At 37.6% G+C, this 19,110-nt stretch overlaps 1 protein-coding gene across 3 annotated transcripts in view; it reads left to right on the forward strand.

Moving 5' to 3' along the window:
• The first annotated feature begins 2,134 nt into the window (after nt 1-2,134).
• The window catches only part of ATP6V0D2 (ATPase H+ transporting V0 subunit d2), a 48,507-nt gene continuing 31,531 nt past the window's right edge, over nt 2,135-19,110 (forward strand). Inside the window, exons 1-2 of one of the 3 annotated variants that reach the window (XM_023248445.2) lie at nt 2,135-2,530; nt 14,548-14,719. In XM_023248445.2, the coding sequence (XP_023104213.1) occupies nt 2,401-2,530; nt 14,548-14,719 (302 nt within the window). In that variant the 5' untranslated portion in view covers nt 2,135-2,400. The remainder of the gene's footprint in view (nt 2,531-14,547; nt 14,720-19,110) is intronic. The other 2 variants (XM_023248446.2, XM_004001615.5) reach the window with 2 other exon arrangements.

Genomic DNA, 19,110 nt, shown 5'->3' on the forward strand with positions numbered 1-19,110 from the left:
TTAAGGATATGTACCACCCAATTTACAAATAACAATAAAATAATACTCTAAACTGTAAATTCCATATAGTCCATTGATTTTCACAAAATGATTTCATTGATCTTTGTTCAATTCTACTCTCTGTAGCCAAACTTTGGTTGCAATTGACAAATAAATGTAGTTCCAACATTAATGGTGGTTGACATTTTTATTTACATTAAAGATTAGGATGAAACAAGAAAACCGTACATCAGAACTTCACTTGTTCCTCATTACGTGAGTGCCATCTTCGCTACATTGGATAGTAGTTTTTGAATAATGAAAAACTATTTCTTCAAATTTTGCAGTTCACATTGTAATGGCTCTAGATACCACATACTTTTAAGTTTAATTTGCATTGTTAACATTTTCTCCATCATTTTCTCAAGTCTGGACAAACGACCAACAATAATAAATAAAGCCCTGATTTGTACCATTTGCCTATTTCCATAGTATAAACACTCTCACCATGGTCAAATTCCAGCTACAATTATGACATCATTAAACCTTTACTTGAAAAGATAAGCATAGGAGCACACGATTATACAGAATATCTACCACATATATACAATAGACATAACCTCAAGTGCATTAATAGTAGTAATATGCTAACATGTCTAGGGAATGATGAGTTTGTTTTATAATTTATTTAATTGTAACTTTGTATTGAATTGAACTGTATAAAATTACTGATATGCAACTATATATATATTTTTGATCTACACAAGTTGTAAGTTCAAATGATTCAACCTAAAATGTACTCAGGTAGTTTGGGGATGGTGGAATTATTGGGGGGAGGGTTGGATAATGATGATGGTGATAAAAAGAACCTCTATTTACTAAATACTGTGCTAACTCAAGTTTGGCTCTCTGATTTTCAATAACTAAAGCGGAATTTCTTGTGATTCAATCTTATCTAGCTTCTCCCAGTTTGAACATACTGAGACAGAGATCAGGAAATTTCTGTCACTTTAAATTCAATTAAGAATTTGACACAATATATAGAAAGTGAAATACTATCTATGTGAAATAGTGTTCAGGATATTTGACACAATTTTTGAGCTAAGTATAGGAGAGAACAAGCACTCTTTTTTGGAGCATGAAACTCAATAATTAAGTCCTGGCTTAATTAACTGCTTACTGTATTATGAACTGTACATTTTGAACTGCCTCATGGATTCTGAGATCTGGTTTCTTATCTGTGATTTGGGTAATAATACTATCTGCCTAATTTATATGTTCTAGTAATCATGAGATTTAAATGGGAAAAAGAAAATAAAGAGCACCTTATAAACGGTCCAATTTTATAAAGGTAGTGGCTTATTATAGAATCACAGCTCTGTGTATTTGCCTCCAGGATTGTTTTCTGGGCTCGGATCCCAGACAAGGGGCTAGGGGAAGGGGGGGAGGTGGGGTGGGGGAAAACAGCTATCAGGCTTTGCTATGCGAAGACATTACTAAACATTTGTTTTACAGTAAACAACTGCATTGCTGAATTAGCTTCTCAGGATCCTTCAGACTGCCTGCTCACACCTGATCTATTTACAAAACTTAATTTTTAAATGTTTATTTTTTTTTTAATTTTTTTTTTCAACGTTTTTAATTTATTTTTGGGACAGAGAGAGACAGAGCATGAACGGGGGAGGGGCAGAGAGAGAGGGAGACACAGAATCAGAAACAGGCTCCAGGCTCCGAGCCATCAGCCCAGAGCCTGACGTGGGGCTCGAACTCACGGACCGCGAGATCGTGACCTGGCTGAAGTCGGACGCTTAACCGACTGCGCCACCCAGGCGCCCCAAAACTTAATTTTTAAAAGAGAAAAAAAGCCCTCTCCTCTTTCTGCCCCTTACTCGTGTTCTTTCTTTCTCTCTCAAGAAAGAAAGAAAGAAAGAAAGAAAGAAAGAAAGAAAGAAAGAAAGAAAGAAAAAAAACCCTCTCTTTCTTCATATTAATAATCTTCAAGAAATTGAGGACAAATGTAATTTACAATTGAAAGCTCACAGGCTCCGAGGGAGGGAGGAATGTTTACCAAACATTCAGGTGTTTCAGGCCTTCCAGTGGCACAGCTGGGAGGGGGACCCTCCCTTTGGGAGGGATAGAACAGAGTCCTGACCCTCCCTGTCTCCTACTCTCCATGGTTTGCTTCCAGGGTTTACTCGAGTTATCCAGCTGATTCACTGTTGCTGTGAAAACAGGGCTGAGCAGGCTATTGAAAGCCACAGAAACCAGACGAAACTAGTCATGAAAACCCTGACTATCAGCTGACAGATTTCTTCCTGAGAACTCATAATTGAGCATTTTTTTCCAGACTAGAGCAAATCTTCAGGAGCTGACCAGGATCCGGAGCTGTTTCAGCCCAACTTGGCTCTGATCTCTTTGGTCATGCTGGAGGGTGCCGAGTTCTACTTTAACGTGGACCATGGCTACCTGGAAGGCCTGGTGCGAGGGTGCAAGGCCAGCCTGTTGACCCAGCAGGACTACATCAACCTGGTCCAGTGCGAGACCCTGGAAGGTAAGAGCTGCTCTTCTCACCATGTAAAAAGGGGAAAAGGGAATGACACCTCCCATTGGGAGCTTAAAGAACCGACTGTGTTCCCATGGCCTGAGAGTCCAGAATAGGTTTTTATTCCCAGAGTCCAGACTTCAGGGGTCCATGAACTTGGAGGAGGAAAAAAAAAAAAAAAAAAAAAAAAACTCCATCTTTATTTCCAATTTTCTGTAAGTGAAATTTAGCATTTCCTTTCATTATGAATGTAGGCAACAATCAGTGGTTAGTGCTTTGTCACCAATAGAAAGTCAATATTTTCATATCCCTATACAATTCTTGCAGATACTTTGAAATATTTATATTTTCACAATTTTACACTTATACTAGGTATTACTCTTTAATCTTGATATTTAATGTCTTAGTAAGTAAGTATGTTTTACACATTTTAAAACATCTTGATAACTGTATTTTAACATCTTTTGTTCACTCGTAATCTTATGTATTTTCATCCTACATATTTATCAATAATATTTGGAGAAGGACTCAGCAAACTGCCCAGGGACAAATGCCCTCCCCACCCCCCAACAAAATGCTAAGAAACTTGGTTTAGAGAATTTTATTCTATACCTAGTTTACTAGTATAAATTGGTATGAGAGTTTATTTCAGGTTTTTACCTTTAACTGAAGCTTAAGAAAAAAGTCAAGAGATGAGCAAGTGGTGAGGCTAACCCTGGATTCAAAAGTACTGACTTTGACCCCTCCCGGGGCTAGGTAGGTGGCCTGAGGCTCAAAACCTGAGCCTCAGTGTCCTCATTTGTAAAATATGATGGTAAAGCCTGCTTTGCCTGCTTTGTTTGGAGAAATAAATGAGATAATACATGAGAAATGTGTTAGAAACTGAAGCACTAGGTAAATGAAAATGATCTTGTTTTAAGCACTTTACTGAGGTGTGATTGACATGCAAGAAACTGTACATATTTAATGTATACAACCTGATGAGATTAGCGGTAGGTATACATCCATGAAATCACCACAATCTATGCCATAAATCAACCATTACCTCCAAAACTTTCTTCCTGCCTGTTATTATTTGTGTGTGTGTGTGTGTGTGTGTGTGTGTGTGTGTGTGTGTGTACTACAAGGCTCTATGCTATACAGATTTCTAGGACTTACTTATCTTGTGTTTCCAAACTTTGCACCCTTTGACTAATACCTCCCCATTTTCCCCTTTTCTCTGGAAATTATCTTTAAGCTATAATACTTTCAAAACTTTCCCAAAGATTTTCATCTATAAAACATTATTTTTATTATAAAAACAACTACACTAGTTCATTTTGAAATGTACTTATAAAATCAACACACGTCAATAATAAGGTGCTTTAAAACTTCCAGATTTTTCTAGAAAAAGCAAGAAAGCAATAAGGATCAAAACTGCTAGGAAGGGTATTGAAAGCAAAAACAAAACAAAAAACCTGAAGGTGACTTTGCTGAGTCTGAGGGTCCTGCGTCACTTGTTTGTAATTCTGACCAGTTAAAGCCAGAGTTAAGGCGGAGCTGCCCAAGTTGAGATTAACCTACTCCTTTCATTAGCAATGGAGACAGCTAGAAAAATCTTTCAGATGATAAATAATTCTGTAGGCTATGTATAATTACAATATAATCCCAAACCATAAATCACTTCAGCATATTAGGAGTTTGGTGACTGAAGAATGTTAATCATGTACAGAAACTCTGCATAAATATTGTGATAATTTTGTGTAGTGACTGACAGTCACCATACACTTATCGCGGTGAGCATTTTGTAATGTATATCATTGGGTTGTTTTGTTTTGTTTTTTAAAGTTTATTTATTTTTGAGAGAGAGAGAGACCAGGAGCAGGGGCAGAGAGAGAGAGGGAGAGACAGAATCCCAAGCTGGCTCTACACTGTCAGTGCAGAGTTCAACACGAGTCTTGAACCCACAAACTGTGAGATCATGACCTGAGCCGAAATCAAGAGTCAGATGCTTAACCAACTGAGCCACCCAGGTACCCCGATAATTGTTGAATCACTGTGTTGTACACCTGAAATTAATATAATGTATGTCAACTATACTTGAATAAAAAAAGGAAATGTGCTTAAGTTGAAGTAGAAAAAGTGAATGAACACAAGGCAGAATGAGTGTTTCTAACAGAAGCCACTTCAATGAATTCTTTTTAGTTTTCAGTCAAGCTTTTACTTTTTTAAGATTATTTATTTACCTATTTTAAGTAATCTCTACACCCAAAGTGGGGCCCAAACTCATGACCCCAAGATCAAGAGTCACATGCTCCTCTGACTGAGCCAGCCAAATGCCCCAGTCCAACTTTTAAATAAGCTAAAAAATGCAAATTTTAACACAAACAATACAAAAAATACCTAAAATATGATACAAAACCAGATTTAGCCAGCTCACTAAAGAATTCAGAAAGAAATCACCATCAGCTTCAATTTGGGAGGAAAAAATGGGTTTCGGACCCTTTCGAAGATCTAGAGAATGACTCTTCTTAGAAAAACACACCCAGGTAAAGGCACACAGAATTTTCCATGTAATATCAGGGGTCCTGGGCCACCCAAAGCCATCCTTGCACCCTGGTTAAGAGATCCTGTCACATCCATCAACACTTTGTTGTTCTTTTACCTCAGGTTTCTATCTTTCTTTCCTCCTAATATATTTTTTTCAACCACTCATTTCATAACTATGTTTGAATCTGTGTGCCAATCTGTTTGGAGACCCCCAGGAGTGTCAAGTGTGGGTCATTAAACTACGGGTTATACTGGCTGCTGAGAAAATAAATCTAAATAAGGATTTCATGTCTGCAGTTAACAGTTGAGGATGCTGAGCCTTAGAATGGCTCTGTCTAATCTGACACTCTTGTCAGGGATGGAGTATAGACATATCCACAACTCTTTTTCCACTAAAATGTCTGTGCCTCCTGAGCACGAATTGAAGATAAATGATTATGCCTATGTTGATGTCAGCTCCTTTTTGATATGGATAATAATAAGGTCTGCCCTACCTGATTATTTCATAGGACATTGGGAAATAAATAACTTGGGGAAAGCAATGCAGCTGTTGTATCTGCAAATACACTGAGAGAAACCGAGCCATCTTCTGAGTTGATGAAGAGTTGAAGAGAAGGGTGCCTGGTGGGCTCAGTCAGTAGAGCACGTAACTCTTGATCTTGGAGTTGTAAGTTCGAACCCTGCAATGGATGTAGAGAGCACTGAAAAATAAAATCTTAAAAAAAAAAAAAAGAGCTGAAGAAAAAAAAATCAAGGGCATTTATCAGGATCAATGTTAAGGACTTAAGGATTTCTGTTTACATTTGCACAAAATCTGCACTGTACCAATACAGGGGAAGAAGAGTGGATAAAACTGTCATTGTGGTACTATGTGCTGACACAGACACTTTCTGTAAAAGAAGAGCTAATTTGGCAGAGATTAAATTTGCCTTTAGTGTTATCAAGTCCTCTAGACGTCAAGAGTGTTCTGACATCAACAAATTGTTTTACACTTACTTAGAAAGAATATAAGGTTTCAGGTAAATTTAGAAGAGAAAATGAACATTTTCTAGAAAAACTTTGAAAAGTCCTAGAATTCATAATTGTGCTTAACTGCATATATAATTGTGCTAGTGTGACCAGAAATACTCATCTGTTCCAAGGTTTGCCCCTGACTAACAGTGACCTGAATCAGTTGCTAGGACACTCTGTGACTCTGCCATTCCCAGAGATAGAAGGGGGAAGCTAGTTCACATGGCCTATCCCACTGGTAGTGCTGGAAGGCTGTACTACGTGGAAACTTTAAAGTCTTTAAAAGTGACTTTGCAGCAAAATAATAAAGTCAAAGTGGCATAAAATGTTCTTTTAAATTTTTTTTTTCAAACGTTTATTTATTTTTGGGACAGAGAGAGACAGAGCATGAACGGGGGAGGGGCAGAGAGAGAGGGAGACACAGAATCGGAATCAGGCTCCAGGCTCTGAGCCATCAACCCAGAGCCCGACGCGGGGCTCGAACTCACAGACCGCGAGATCGTGACCTGGCTGAAGTCGGACGCTTAACCGACTGCGCCACCCAGGCGCCCCATAAAATGTTCTTTTAAAGAATTAACATTTTGGGGGGGCATCTGGGTGGCTCAGTCAGATAAGCTTCTGACTTCGGCTCAGGTCATGATCTCCTGGTCTGTGAGTTCGAGCCCCATGTCAGTCTCTGTGCTGACAGCTCAGGGACTAGAGCCTGCTTCAGATTCAGTGTCTCCTTCTCTCTCTGCCCCTCCCTGTCTCACACTCTGTCTCTCTTTCAAAAATAAACACTTTAAAAAATTTAAAGAATTAACACTTTTTAAAAAATTAAGACTTTTTTTAGAGCAGCTTTTAAGTTAATAGCAAAATTGAGAGGAAATTTTAAAGATTTCCCATATGCCTCCTGCCCGCATCAACTCACAGCTTCATCCGTTGTCCACGTTCCCTACCGTAGCCTGGTATAATTGATGTTATAATTGATGAACCTACAATGACACATCATAATCACGGAGAGTCCGTAGTTTGCATCATGGTTCACTCTTGTTGTTATACATTCTATGGGTTTGGACAAATATATTGACATGTATCCATCATTATAGTATACAAAGTATTTTCATTGCCCTAAGAATCCTCTGCTCCACCTGTTCATTCCTCTCCCCCATCCCACTTCTGGCAACTGCGAATCTTTTTTGCTCTCTTGTAGTTTTCCCTTTTCCAGAATGTGATATAGTTAGAATTATACAGTAAGTAGCCTTTTCAGATTGGCTTCTTTCACTTAGTAACATGAATTTAAGTTTTCTCCGTGTCTTATCATGGCAACACTGCTATTTTCGTCAGAATTTTTTTTTTAATTTTTTAACTTTATTTATTTTGAGAGAACGCAAGTGGGGGAGGGGCAGAGAGACAGAGGGAGAGAGAGATCCCAAGCAGGCTCCGCACCCCCACTGCAGAGCTCAATGTGGAGCTCCAACTCACGAGCTGTGAGATCATGACCCGAGCTGAAGTTGCACACCTAACCAACTGAGCCACCCGGGTGTCTCTCATTAGAATTTTTTAAATTACAAGTAAGACTTTTGTAAATATTCTTTCCTCTTCAAAAATGACAAGTTAGTAAAATTAATATTTTAGATCTCTAGAATTTAGTAATTCATATTTTCTAAAATTTTTGGTGAAAAGTGTCCACTGGCTCTCTGAATTAAACTTTTTCCTTTTTTGAAAAGTAATTTTTTGAAAGGGAATGAGGAAAGTTGATTATATCTCACCGTTTAGAGGACATGACCTTCATTCCTTTCCAATAAAAATTAATTTAACAACAACATATTAAAATTTCTGGCTAGAGTCAAGGAAGTAAAATTAAATAAGATACAGTCCCTTCCCTAAAAGGGCTTCCACTCTGGTGAATAAAAATACTGAAAAAAAAAAGATCTTTAAGGGGGCCATTGGGCAGTACCTATCAAAATTCCAAGTGCATATACACTTGGCCTGAGATTTCATATCGCATTGTTTAGAATAGCAAAAGATGGAAACAAATAAAATGTCCATCTGCAGGGAACTAATTAAACAAATTATGTAACATTCACATCACAGAATATTCTGCAGCTATTAAAAAAAAAAAGCATGAGGACACTCTCTTAAGAGAACTGATACAAAAAGATCACCAAGATCTATTAAGGGGGGAAAGCAAGGGGAAGAATTATGTGTGGCATAGTACTCTTTAGTAAAAAGGCAGACAAATTTAAAAATATTTTTTCTATATGATGGTCTAGATACAAAGAAACTGAAAGGATATAACAGAAACTAAGAATAGTTTCTGGGAATGAGTGGGCGGGGTGGTGGATGACAAGTATGGGTGACCTTTTACTTCTTACCTGTATTTATACCTACTATCTATTTTTAAACATATATATATATGACTTAGTTCAAAAGGCTTTCTTCATGCTCCCTTAAATATTATTTGTGCCTCTAATTATAGCACTTTTTTCACCTTGTATTAAAAGTGCATATCCAATACCTTCACTTTCCTGTTCAAAAATAGTTCAATGGTTTTCACCATACAGGATAAACTTCACCCTTGGCTCAAAAGACTGGAGCAGTCTTGCTGATCTCTACCTTGTAAGCATTTCCTCAAAATCCTTCTACCTTTTGTAAAGCTATTCCTTCAGTCACAGATTCCATTCTCTATCCTGTTTGCCTGGAGAACAGTTATTCCTCTTTAAAGTCTCCACTCTGAGTTACTTCCTCTGTAAATTTTTTCCTCCTGTACCCCTATTGGAGTACAATTGACAAGCCTTAACTTTGTACTCTATTATGCCTTGTAACAGTCCTAATTCTGTGACACTTGCATAGATGCGTCATGCTGAGGGAGGACATTTGTTGCACTTGACTATCTTCTTGCTCCCTGAATTACCACAGTTAAGGGCTTAACTCATAATTGAATAATGAATCCATCTCCTCCTATATTTTAAGCTTCTTAAGGGCAGAGCCTATCAATATGTGAGGCCACTGAGGTGTCAGTTGAATAGGTGTGGGGGGGGGATCCTTTCACAATGTATATGTGTATCAGATGTACACTTTATTGTTTTTTAAAGTTTATTCATTTTGACACAGAGACAGTGTGAGTGGGGGAGGGGCAGAGAGAGAGGGAGGGAGAATTCCATGCTGCCAGTGCAGAGCCCCACACAGGGCTGAAACTCACGAAACCATGAGATCATGATCTGAGCTGAAACCAAGAGTGGGACACTTAACCGACTGAGCCACTCAGGTGCCCCATCAAACGTACATTTTTAATACCTTAAAGTTTGCGGGCCGCCTGGGTGGCTCAGTCGGTTGAGCTTCCGATTTTTGATTTCAGCTCAGGTCATGATCCCAGGGTCATGGGATTGAGCCCTGAGTGTGGAAATTTCTTATAATTCTCTCTCTCTCTCTCTCTCTCTCTCTCTCTCTCTCTCTCTCTCTGCTCTCTCCTGCTTACACACACTCTCTCTCTAAAATAAATATCTTACAGTTTTATTTGTCAATTGTACTTCAATAAAGCTGAATTTAAAAAAAAAATATCCATTTTTTTTTAAAAAAAGGGACAGAAACTATATAATTTTCTGTCCAAGTTCCTCTAGCCTAAGGCTGTGTTTTGTACCTTGTAAGAATCTGAAAATTCATTTTAGAAATATCTACATGTTTGGGTTCAAGTCCTAGCACTTCCACTTTCTGGTTCTAGGATATTAAGCCAGCTGCTTAACTTTTAGCATGGTGTTTTCTTATCTGATACTTAGATGGTATCTCCCTGGCCTAATCCTAAATCATCAGGAGCATCAGAAATTCCTGAAAATGTTTTGTAAACTGCATATCACAAGAATTCCTGGGAAATCATAAGCACCTCCCTGAACTGTAGTGTATACACAACAAGAATCAGTTTCCCCTCTTTTGCTAGACTTTTGAATTCCTGAAATAATTCTTCCCATCTCATGGTTATGATTAATGGTATTTAGTATATGGTTCTATGTAGCTGATTCTGTTCTTCAGAGAGCACCAGTTTGTTTGGAAACATTCATTCTGGTGAATAAGAATCAAAATGTGGAGTTTCAACCTTGGTAACATGGAATTGTATAATGAAGTGCTATATTGGTCCTGAGTTTGTTTTTTAATTTTTAATTTTTTTTTTTAATTTACATCCAAATTAGTTAGCATATAGTGCAACAATGATTTCAGGAGTAGATTCCTTAATGCCCCTTACCCATTGAGCCCATCCCCCCTCCCACACCCCCTTCAGTAACCCTCTGTTTGGTCTCCATATTTATGAGTCTCTTATGTTTTATGCCCCTCCCTGTTTTTATATTATTTTTGTTTCCCTTCCCTTATGTTCATCTGTTTTGTCTCTTAAAGTTCTCATATGAGTGAAGTAGTATGACATTTTTCTTTCTCTGACTGACTAATTTCACTTAGCATAATACCCTCCAGTTCTATCCACATAGTTGCAAATAGCAAAATTTCATTCTGTTTGATTGCCAAGTAATACTCCATTGTATATATATATATATATATATATATATATATATATATATATATACCATATCTTCTTTATCCATTCATCCATCGATGGACATTTGGGCTCTTTCCATATTTGGCTATTGTTGATAGTGCTGCTATAAACATGGGGGTGCATGTGTCCTTTCGAAATAGCATACCTGTATCCCTAGGATAAATACCTAGTAGTGCAATTGCTGGGTCGTAGGGTAGTTCTATTTTTAGTTTTTTGAGAAACCTCCATACTGTTTTCCAGAGTGGCTGCACCAGCCTGAATTCCCATGGTCCTAAGTTTTTAATCACAAATTAAATCTAATATTTGAAGTTCATCTGTGCAATAAAAATTGCATTAGGTGATGTGGAGAAATGATATACAATAAGATATTATTCATTCCCTAAACACTATCTAGCTGAAAGGATATCATAAATAAGTAAAAACAATTAAAATTTAAAAATACAAAAAACAGTTGAAACCTATAAATAGCAGATATACTCAAAAGTGAAACAGATCTTCATGGCTATAGGCTAGGAAAATGCCAATGAGATGCAGGGAAGCAGTTTTGAGATGGTTGGACACTGGGCTCCAGCAGGGAAAATTAATAAAATACAGATTCCTGTATTTAATAAAAGCATATAGGTGAGGAGTAAACCAGTTTGGCTGCAATACTAGAATACCTAGAGAAAAGGCTAGAATTTAGACTGGGAAAAATTTTGAAGGACTTTGGAGGTCTGATTATGGAGCTTTAGAAAAACTAATGAAGACAAGAGACATGTCTGAATCTTCAGTCAAATACTTGCAAGCATAGAAAACATGAACATGTTATTTCTCTAAGCCTCAGTTTCTTTATCTATGAAATGGGAAATTTGGGTAAGACTGAGAGTTGATGTCCATTAAAACCATTCTGTCAGTGGCAAAACACTACAAATATTATGAAGGTCATTCTTAATCTCCCTACAACTTTCAGTGACTCCAAGATTCATATAGGAGCATTACAAAATCAAAATAATTATTAGTAAAGATTAAATTTGAGGCAGGGAGTACATGAGGAGGAAATGAACTTGGGAGAATCAATTTAAGAGCTCACCACAGTAATCTTGATGTCATGTGGCCATTCTAAACCAGGGGCACGCAGAGTGGAAACTAGAGTGGACATTAAGGAACAATAAAGGGGAATTGGAGTAAGAAAGTACCAGAGAGGATTTGAAGTTTTATCACCGGGAGAATGGAAGTATATTAACAAAAATGGAGGGAGAAGTTCTGGTTTTATAGATACTGATACATACAAATTAAAATCTGAGTAATTATAAGATGTGATGGCTGATGCCAATATATTGGCTGAGAATAGTCTGATTTAGAGAATAAAAACCAAAGTCTTTAGTGAAATGAATCAAATTATTTTTGAAATAGGTGGTAAAAGTGAGAAGAAAAAAGATAATATTAAGTAGTAGTTCCTATATGCTGGCTCTTCACCTACATCATCTTGTCTAATCCCCACAACAACCTAAAAGCACGAATTCTATATCCATTTTGCAGATGAAGAAACAATTCAAAAAGGCAGGGTGCAGGGAAAAGGCAGGGGACTGCTCAAGGATAGCACCTTTTCCAGGTACCTCTTGAAGGTGCTTCCTTGGCATAAAACCTACCTGGGGGGGGCCCTGGGTGGCTCAGTTGGTTAAGCCTCCGACTTCGGCTCAGGTTGTGATCTCAGGGCTTGAGTTGGAGCCCTGCGTTGGGCTTTGTGCTGACAGCTCAGAACTTGGATTCTGTCTCCCTCTCTCTCTGCCCCTCTGTCACTTGCTCTCTCTCTCTCTCTCTCTCTCTGATATAAATATATAAATAGAAATAAACATTAAACAATTTTAGAATGAATGAATGAATGAATGAATGAATGAATAAATAAATAAATAAATAAATAAATAAAACCTACCTGCAGTGTGAAAGGTCTGGGCATTCACTTTTATAGAGAGCCCCAAATGGGAAACTGCACAGGAAAAAAAAATTACCCTTCTCTAAAAATGATCTGCTCACAAGCTAATAGAAGATAATCATAATGTCCCAGATCATTATCCTGTCTCAGTAGCCAAGTGACCTCAGATAATTCCCTGAACCCAGTGACTGCAACCCACAGAAGACCCATTTTTACACTACAACCTGTACGCACATATATGTATATGCTACTCGGTGTTATATACTCTGATATTTGTTACAACAGCCTAATCGAATCCTTTTATTCTTTGCTGTTTGGGACCTATTAAACTGATTTATTTGGTAGTGATCCCAGTTTGGAAAACATTCCATTGCCTCATTTGAATAAAAAAGAGAAATGTCACTTGCCACATTACTTCTCTGGATAAAAAAGCAGTGTAATTTTCCAGTCTGCTCTGTGGGTGGTTCCATTGTTTTCTAGTGGCTTGGGAGGTTCGGCACCATACTCTTTTCAAAAATCACTCAAATTAATGTGTTAAATGCTTTCAGTTCCTGCAGCTAAGAAGCCTGTTTATTCCAAATTTATTTGACCACAAAGTCCTTTTTATCACAAACCTATTTAAATAAGCACTTGGGGAAATGCAGAGAAAAAATTATGTTGAACCTATTTTGAAAACTATAAAACTACATGCATTGTTGACCTTATTGGCAGTCAATCATCATCTCAGAGAAAAACGGTTCAGATCCTGAGATTTTCTTAGAATCTGAATGCAAGTGTCCCTTGGATTGTTTTCATGCTGGGGAAAAAAGGTTCCTTCTATTTCATTTGCCTCTCCACTGACCACAATATTACAAGATTCCTATGGGGTCTGAAACACTTGAGACGTTGAATTTCAGGATCTCACTGGCAGCTGAAAGGTTTGGAAGTTATTTTGCTTAGAAGAAACATATGCCACATGAGCAAAATATCATGGTTTTGAAAGAAATAACATTTGTGTTTCTTCTGTTGGCAAATATTCCTCAGTGCTGAGAATACAAACTGTCAAATTGTATAAAAATCTGAACTGCTAGAATAAAAGCCAAATCAGACATGGCAAAAAAAGGGGGGGGTATAATTTTTAAAAATTAAGTTAATTAAATAGGTAATTGAGCAAATGAATTCTGCTGTCAGGTAAAGAATATTTCCAGTGCATAATATACTCCAGATACTAAGGAAGAGTGCCTGCCCTCTGAATCTCAGGTACGTTAAGAATCACTTGAGTGCCTAATTGCAAACCCACTGTCTCATCAGCTCCCAGAGCAATCAATTCATAGCCCACCGTGGCTGCCTCTTATCCTCAGGATGAAGGATGCCATTCAAGCCTTTCTTGGGACATCCCCTGCTTACTTCTCTGGCTTCATTTCTTACCTCTCCTCTCCCACTTAATGCTTCAGCAATCACCTGGCATTCAAACACATGGCCATTTACAGGACGCCTAGTATGGTCTTCTGGAAATGATGTTGGATTTTAAGATAAGTAGATCCATCTCCTAATTCAAGCCTTACTACTATCTGACTCCACCATTTAGCCCCAATGAGACTCAATCTCTTCATCTATAATAAAAGGGTATTATTGATGACTGCCCATTCCACCTTCTATAGCCATGGTAAACATCACTAATAAAGTTCTCTTTTCCATCAAGCTGAGATGGAGTCTTAGTATCCTTCTCTACAGTTTTCTGAGCAGCTATTTCCAAATGACTACAACCGGCTAAGGTAAACTTAGAAGTCGGTGGTTGTTAATGTTCTTTTCAGCTGTGTTAAATAATTCTAGATTTTTTAGATAACTGAAATTCTTCTGTTGTATCAGAATATCTGTATTAACATTGAATTTTGTATTGCTTTAGAGAGTAACACTCAAGGCTATATCATATAAATACCTTATGTTAAGGTCTAATAAGATAATTTAATATACATTTATCATAAAGTCACAATAAACTCAATTAACATTGTAAAAGCTAGATATGCATATTCAAATTTTAATCTGATTTGAGGTTTCATTTAATTTCAGATGTCAAAATTCATCTCCAGACCACTGATTATGGCAACTTCTTGGCTAATCAAACAAATCCTCTTACTGTTTCCAAAATTGACACGGAGATGAGGAAAAAGCTGTGCAGAGAATTTGAATATTTCCGGAATCATTCCCTGGAACCTCTGAGCACATTTTTTACATACATGACGTAAGTGGTAGCAGGAAGCCTTATTTTTTTTTTATTTTTTTTTTTTAATGTTTATTTATTTTTGAGATGGGAGAGACAGCATGAATGGGGGAGGGTCAGAGAGAGAGGGAGGCACAGAATCTGAAACAGGCTCCAGGCTCTGAGCTGTCAGCACAGAGCCTGACGTGGGGCTCAAACTCATGGACCGCGAGATCATGACCTGAGCCACCCAGGCGCCCCAGGAAGCCCTATTAATCCCCATTGTGATTGTGCAAACGACCCTCAACAGTTATAGGTGGGGAACTAGGCTGGCATGAGGCTTAAAACCTTTTCTCGTTTGTAAGTTTGAAAAAATTCAAATTTTAGCAACTGATAAGCTCACAGAGCCACATATTCACTGTTAGAAAACAGATTTATTTATAAACATGATGATGTAAATGGTGGTGGCCCCCACATGAAGCAGTATTTTCAGGGGCACCTGCCTGGCTCGGCCAGTAGAGCATGTGACTCCTGATCTTAGGGTCAAGAGTTCAAGCCCCACGTTGGGTGTAAAGCTTAGTTTAAAAAAAAAAAAAAAAGGCAGCGTTTTCAGTTTTCATTTTAAAAAATGATAAGTGGTGCTGATGTTGAAGGATTGTGGCTGCTGGCACTGAAGGTAAATATATATGACATTTTTGGATCACTTGTCAGGGTGGAGCTGAAATATCACAAATTGATGTTAAGGCCACATCTACCCTTTTCTGATTCCCCTTGCAACAGCAAAAGTAGCTCCCATCATAGTTATATGTATTTTATTTCTATCATTTTCTATCACTAGTAGCTCCAATCTTTCATTGTGAAGGCCTTTCATTCTAAAAAAAGTCTGAATTTCCACACAATAATAAATTGTACTCTTATTAACCAGTTAATAAATTATAGACAGTGCTCCAAACTTTGGGCCTCTCCAGTTTTTCTAACTGACAAGCTGGGAACAACCATCCGCAATAGATGAGCTATTTATCATGTGTATACAATTTCATTGTAATATACAAAATTGTGAATACTAGACTGGGCCCTAGACTGGTTTACAAATGTATAAAATAAAAATGTTCCTCTATTTCACATCCCCCCTTCTTCCCTTCTCAGTTCCTTTCCCCCAAAGTAAACACTTCTCTATTTCTTATGTATTTTCTAGAAAAATATTTACATCTGAGTATGTTTATTGGTACACACTCAACCCACCCCACTTCCACATTTCAAATTTATGCAAACGAATCACATTCCTTCTGCACTTTGTTTCCCACCTAATATTTCTCAGAAATACCCTTGTCAACACCATTCTCTTTAAATAACTGCCTAGAAATTCACGTTTGGTATGTATCATGACCCAATTTACATCTATTAACAGAGAATAATTTTTTTTCCATTGTAAAAAGTTTTGTGATTAGCTTATTACTGTGTCAGTCTGGAATTTATTTTTAAGCTAAATTTTTAGCAGTGGAAGTAGTGAATCAAAGAAATGTTCTTTTTTTTAAATTTTGGTAAATTTTGCTAAGTTGTGCTCAACAAAAGTAGCACCAATTTGCACTCCCAAAACAGTGCATGAGAAGACCTGTGGACTGACACCATTACCAACATTGAATATTATCTTTTCAGTTTTTGCCCATCCAATAGATTACAAATTATATTTTCTGTTTTTGTTTTAATTTGTGCTTATTAGCAAAATTGAAGATCATTTTGTATTTATTAGTCATATGGGTTTTCTACCTGACCAAATCCTTTGTCCATTTTTTTTTTATTGGAGTAGCCAGCAGTTTTTGTTGATATGTAAGGGCTCTTTATAAATTAAGAAAGTTAGCACTTCATAATATATGTTGTAATTTTAACTTGTATAGCTTTCTTCCCTGTAGAAACACTGAAAATTTTTAATTAGCTATAATCATCAATCCTTTGATTTGTTGACTTCTGATTGTTGTATCCTGCTTAGAAAGTCTTTCTCCACTCCAAATTCATAGGTAAATTTACCTGTCTTTCATTTCATTCATTCATTGTTGTTGATGTTTCTTTTTTTTTTCTTTTTAGATATTTCATTTTTTTTACATTTAAAACCTTGGTTCAGGGGTGACTGGGTGGCTCAGTCCGTTAAGCATCTGACTTCAGCTCAGGTCATCATCTTGCAGTGTGTGAGTTCAAGCCCCACATCCAGCTCTGTGCTGACAGTTCAGAGCCTGGAGCCTGCTTCAGATTCTGTGTCTCCTTCTCTCTCTGCTCCTCCCCTGCTTGCACTCTGTCTCTCCTTCTCTTCCAAAAATAAATAAACATTAAATAAATAAATAAATAAATAAATAACCTTGGTTCATGTAGAATTTACTTTATTGTAGGGAACGAGACGAGGGATCCAGCTCAAATTGTTTTTAACCCAATAGCTGTCCAGCTGTTCCTATACCATGTCTATAAATAAGCAAGTAGAAGAAATGAGCATGGTTTGAGGCAAGAAGTAATCGCTGATATACCTGAGACTTGTGGTTAGTGCCAATACACCTTGTTTGTGCAATTAGACTTCCTATCACTGCTGTAGGTTAGGATTTTATTTATAGGCGAGACCCCAAATGCTGATTTTTTTAAGGATCCACAAACACACAGCTAGTCAGAGATGACTATTAGGTGTGAACTTGGATCTGACTCAGTGCAAAGCCCAAGCACTTTCTTTGGGAAGGGTTCTCGGAAGCCTTCCCAGAGGGTCTGACATTGCTGCTGAACCTGGAAATGGGGTAGAATTTGGGGATGAGGGAGAAGGTTGAACATCTGGGGTTGAAGCATGTAGATGGGAGGGGCACTGCATGTATGTTGAATCACAGGTCAGTTTGGGCAGGAGTAGGCTGTGCCAAAAGGGGAGGAAAGAATGGGGAAGGGAGGTTAGAAAAGTAAGTTCCAGACAGACTATGCACACTCTTCAGTGGCAGAGGAGAGTATTTTTCAATCTGCAAGATTGAAAGAGAGTATTCTTTTAACTGCAAGATTCTTCCTTAAAAAAAAAAAAAATCTAAAGCGGCGCCTGGCTGGCTCAGCCGGTAGAGCATGTGACTCTCCATCACGGGGACGTGAGTTTGAGACCCACGTTGGGTGTGGAGCCTACTTAAGAAAAAATAAAATAAAATATTTTTTAAATAAGAAGAATATGGAGCAGAAAATCAAAATGTAAAAGAGACAAAAGAAGAAGCCAAGTTTGTTCATAGGATTCTTACCTCCTTGCAAGGGTTGAGGTGAAGTACAAAGTGCATGGGCTTGGACTGAATCAGGTCCAGGTTCATATCTAATCTTCAGTGGCTGCCTGATAGAGAAGCTTTTTTCCAAGCAGTGATGCCTCCTGCAAAAATGTCTGGCAAGGGTAGTTATGGAGACACCATCAAAGATTCCTCGGCACAAAGACAAGATGGCCCTATCTGTGTGGAAGTAGAAATGGCAGTCAAAATACTAGACAATATTTATGGAATGTTACATATGCCAGGGCTCTGCTAAATGCTTTATAAACATTGTCTCCTTTAAACCTGACAAATCTTAGTTCTTATCATCACCATTTTAAGGATGAGAAAACTAAAATTTAAGTGCAATAGTTTGCCTGGGTCACAGATCAAGTGGCGGAGTTATACTTTAAAATAAATGTTGGCAGCAGGCTTTGCAAACGTATTTTGCTCAGATTTTAGATAAATCGAGAAAATCTGACCCATGATAATGACAGAGGACAGTCCAATTTTAATGGAGTCAGAAAGCTGCCAGGTTGAGAGACAGAGCTCACGTGACAGAAACTTGCTCAAAATATATTAGAAAGTGCTCTAACCCTAAGAGTGACTCTGAGTCACTTGGTCAATGTTTCCTCTTATGTGATGACTCCATGATTTAGTGCTTCCTAATTATAGAATCTTAAACCTGGACAAGGCCTTAACGTTAATTAAGCAAGCATGTTTATTTCACAACAAACATGTTGATCTAGTTAAAATGTACTCTGTTTCTAATACAAAATTACTTAAAATTCCAAGTATTTCTAGTCATTAACAATGTTTAAAAACTATATATAAGAATATAGGTGGTCACAAAGCCCTGCATAGACTATTAATGCAAACTGAAAGTGGAGAGGTAGTTTGGGTACTATCAGTATTGTTAGTGGTGTTAGTAATGGACATGTTTTAATTTATCTACTCTCTTGGCTATAAGTTCTTTTTTTTTAAGTTTTTATTTATTTATTTTGAGAGAGAGATACGGAGAGAGAGAGAGAGAGAGAGAGAGAGAGAGAGAGTGGGGGAAGGGCAGAGAGAGAAGGAGAGAGAGAATCCCAAGCAGGCTGTCTGCGCGGAGCCTGAAGCAGGGCTCGAACCTACAAATCACAAGATAATGACCAGAGCCGAAATCCAGAGTCAGACGCTCAATGGATTGAA

This window comes from Felis catus, chromosome F2, assembly GCF_018350175.1.
Source record: "Felis catus isolate Fca126 chromosome F2, F.catus_Fca126_mat1.0, whole genome shotgun sequence".
NCBI classification, from domain to species: Eukaryota; Metazoa; Chordata; class Mammalia; order Carnivora; family Felidae; genus Felis; species Felis catus.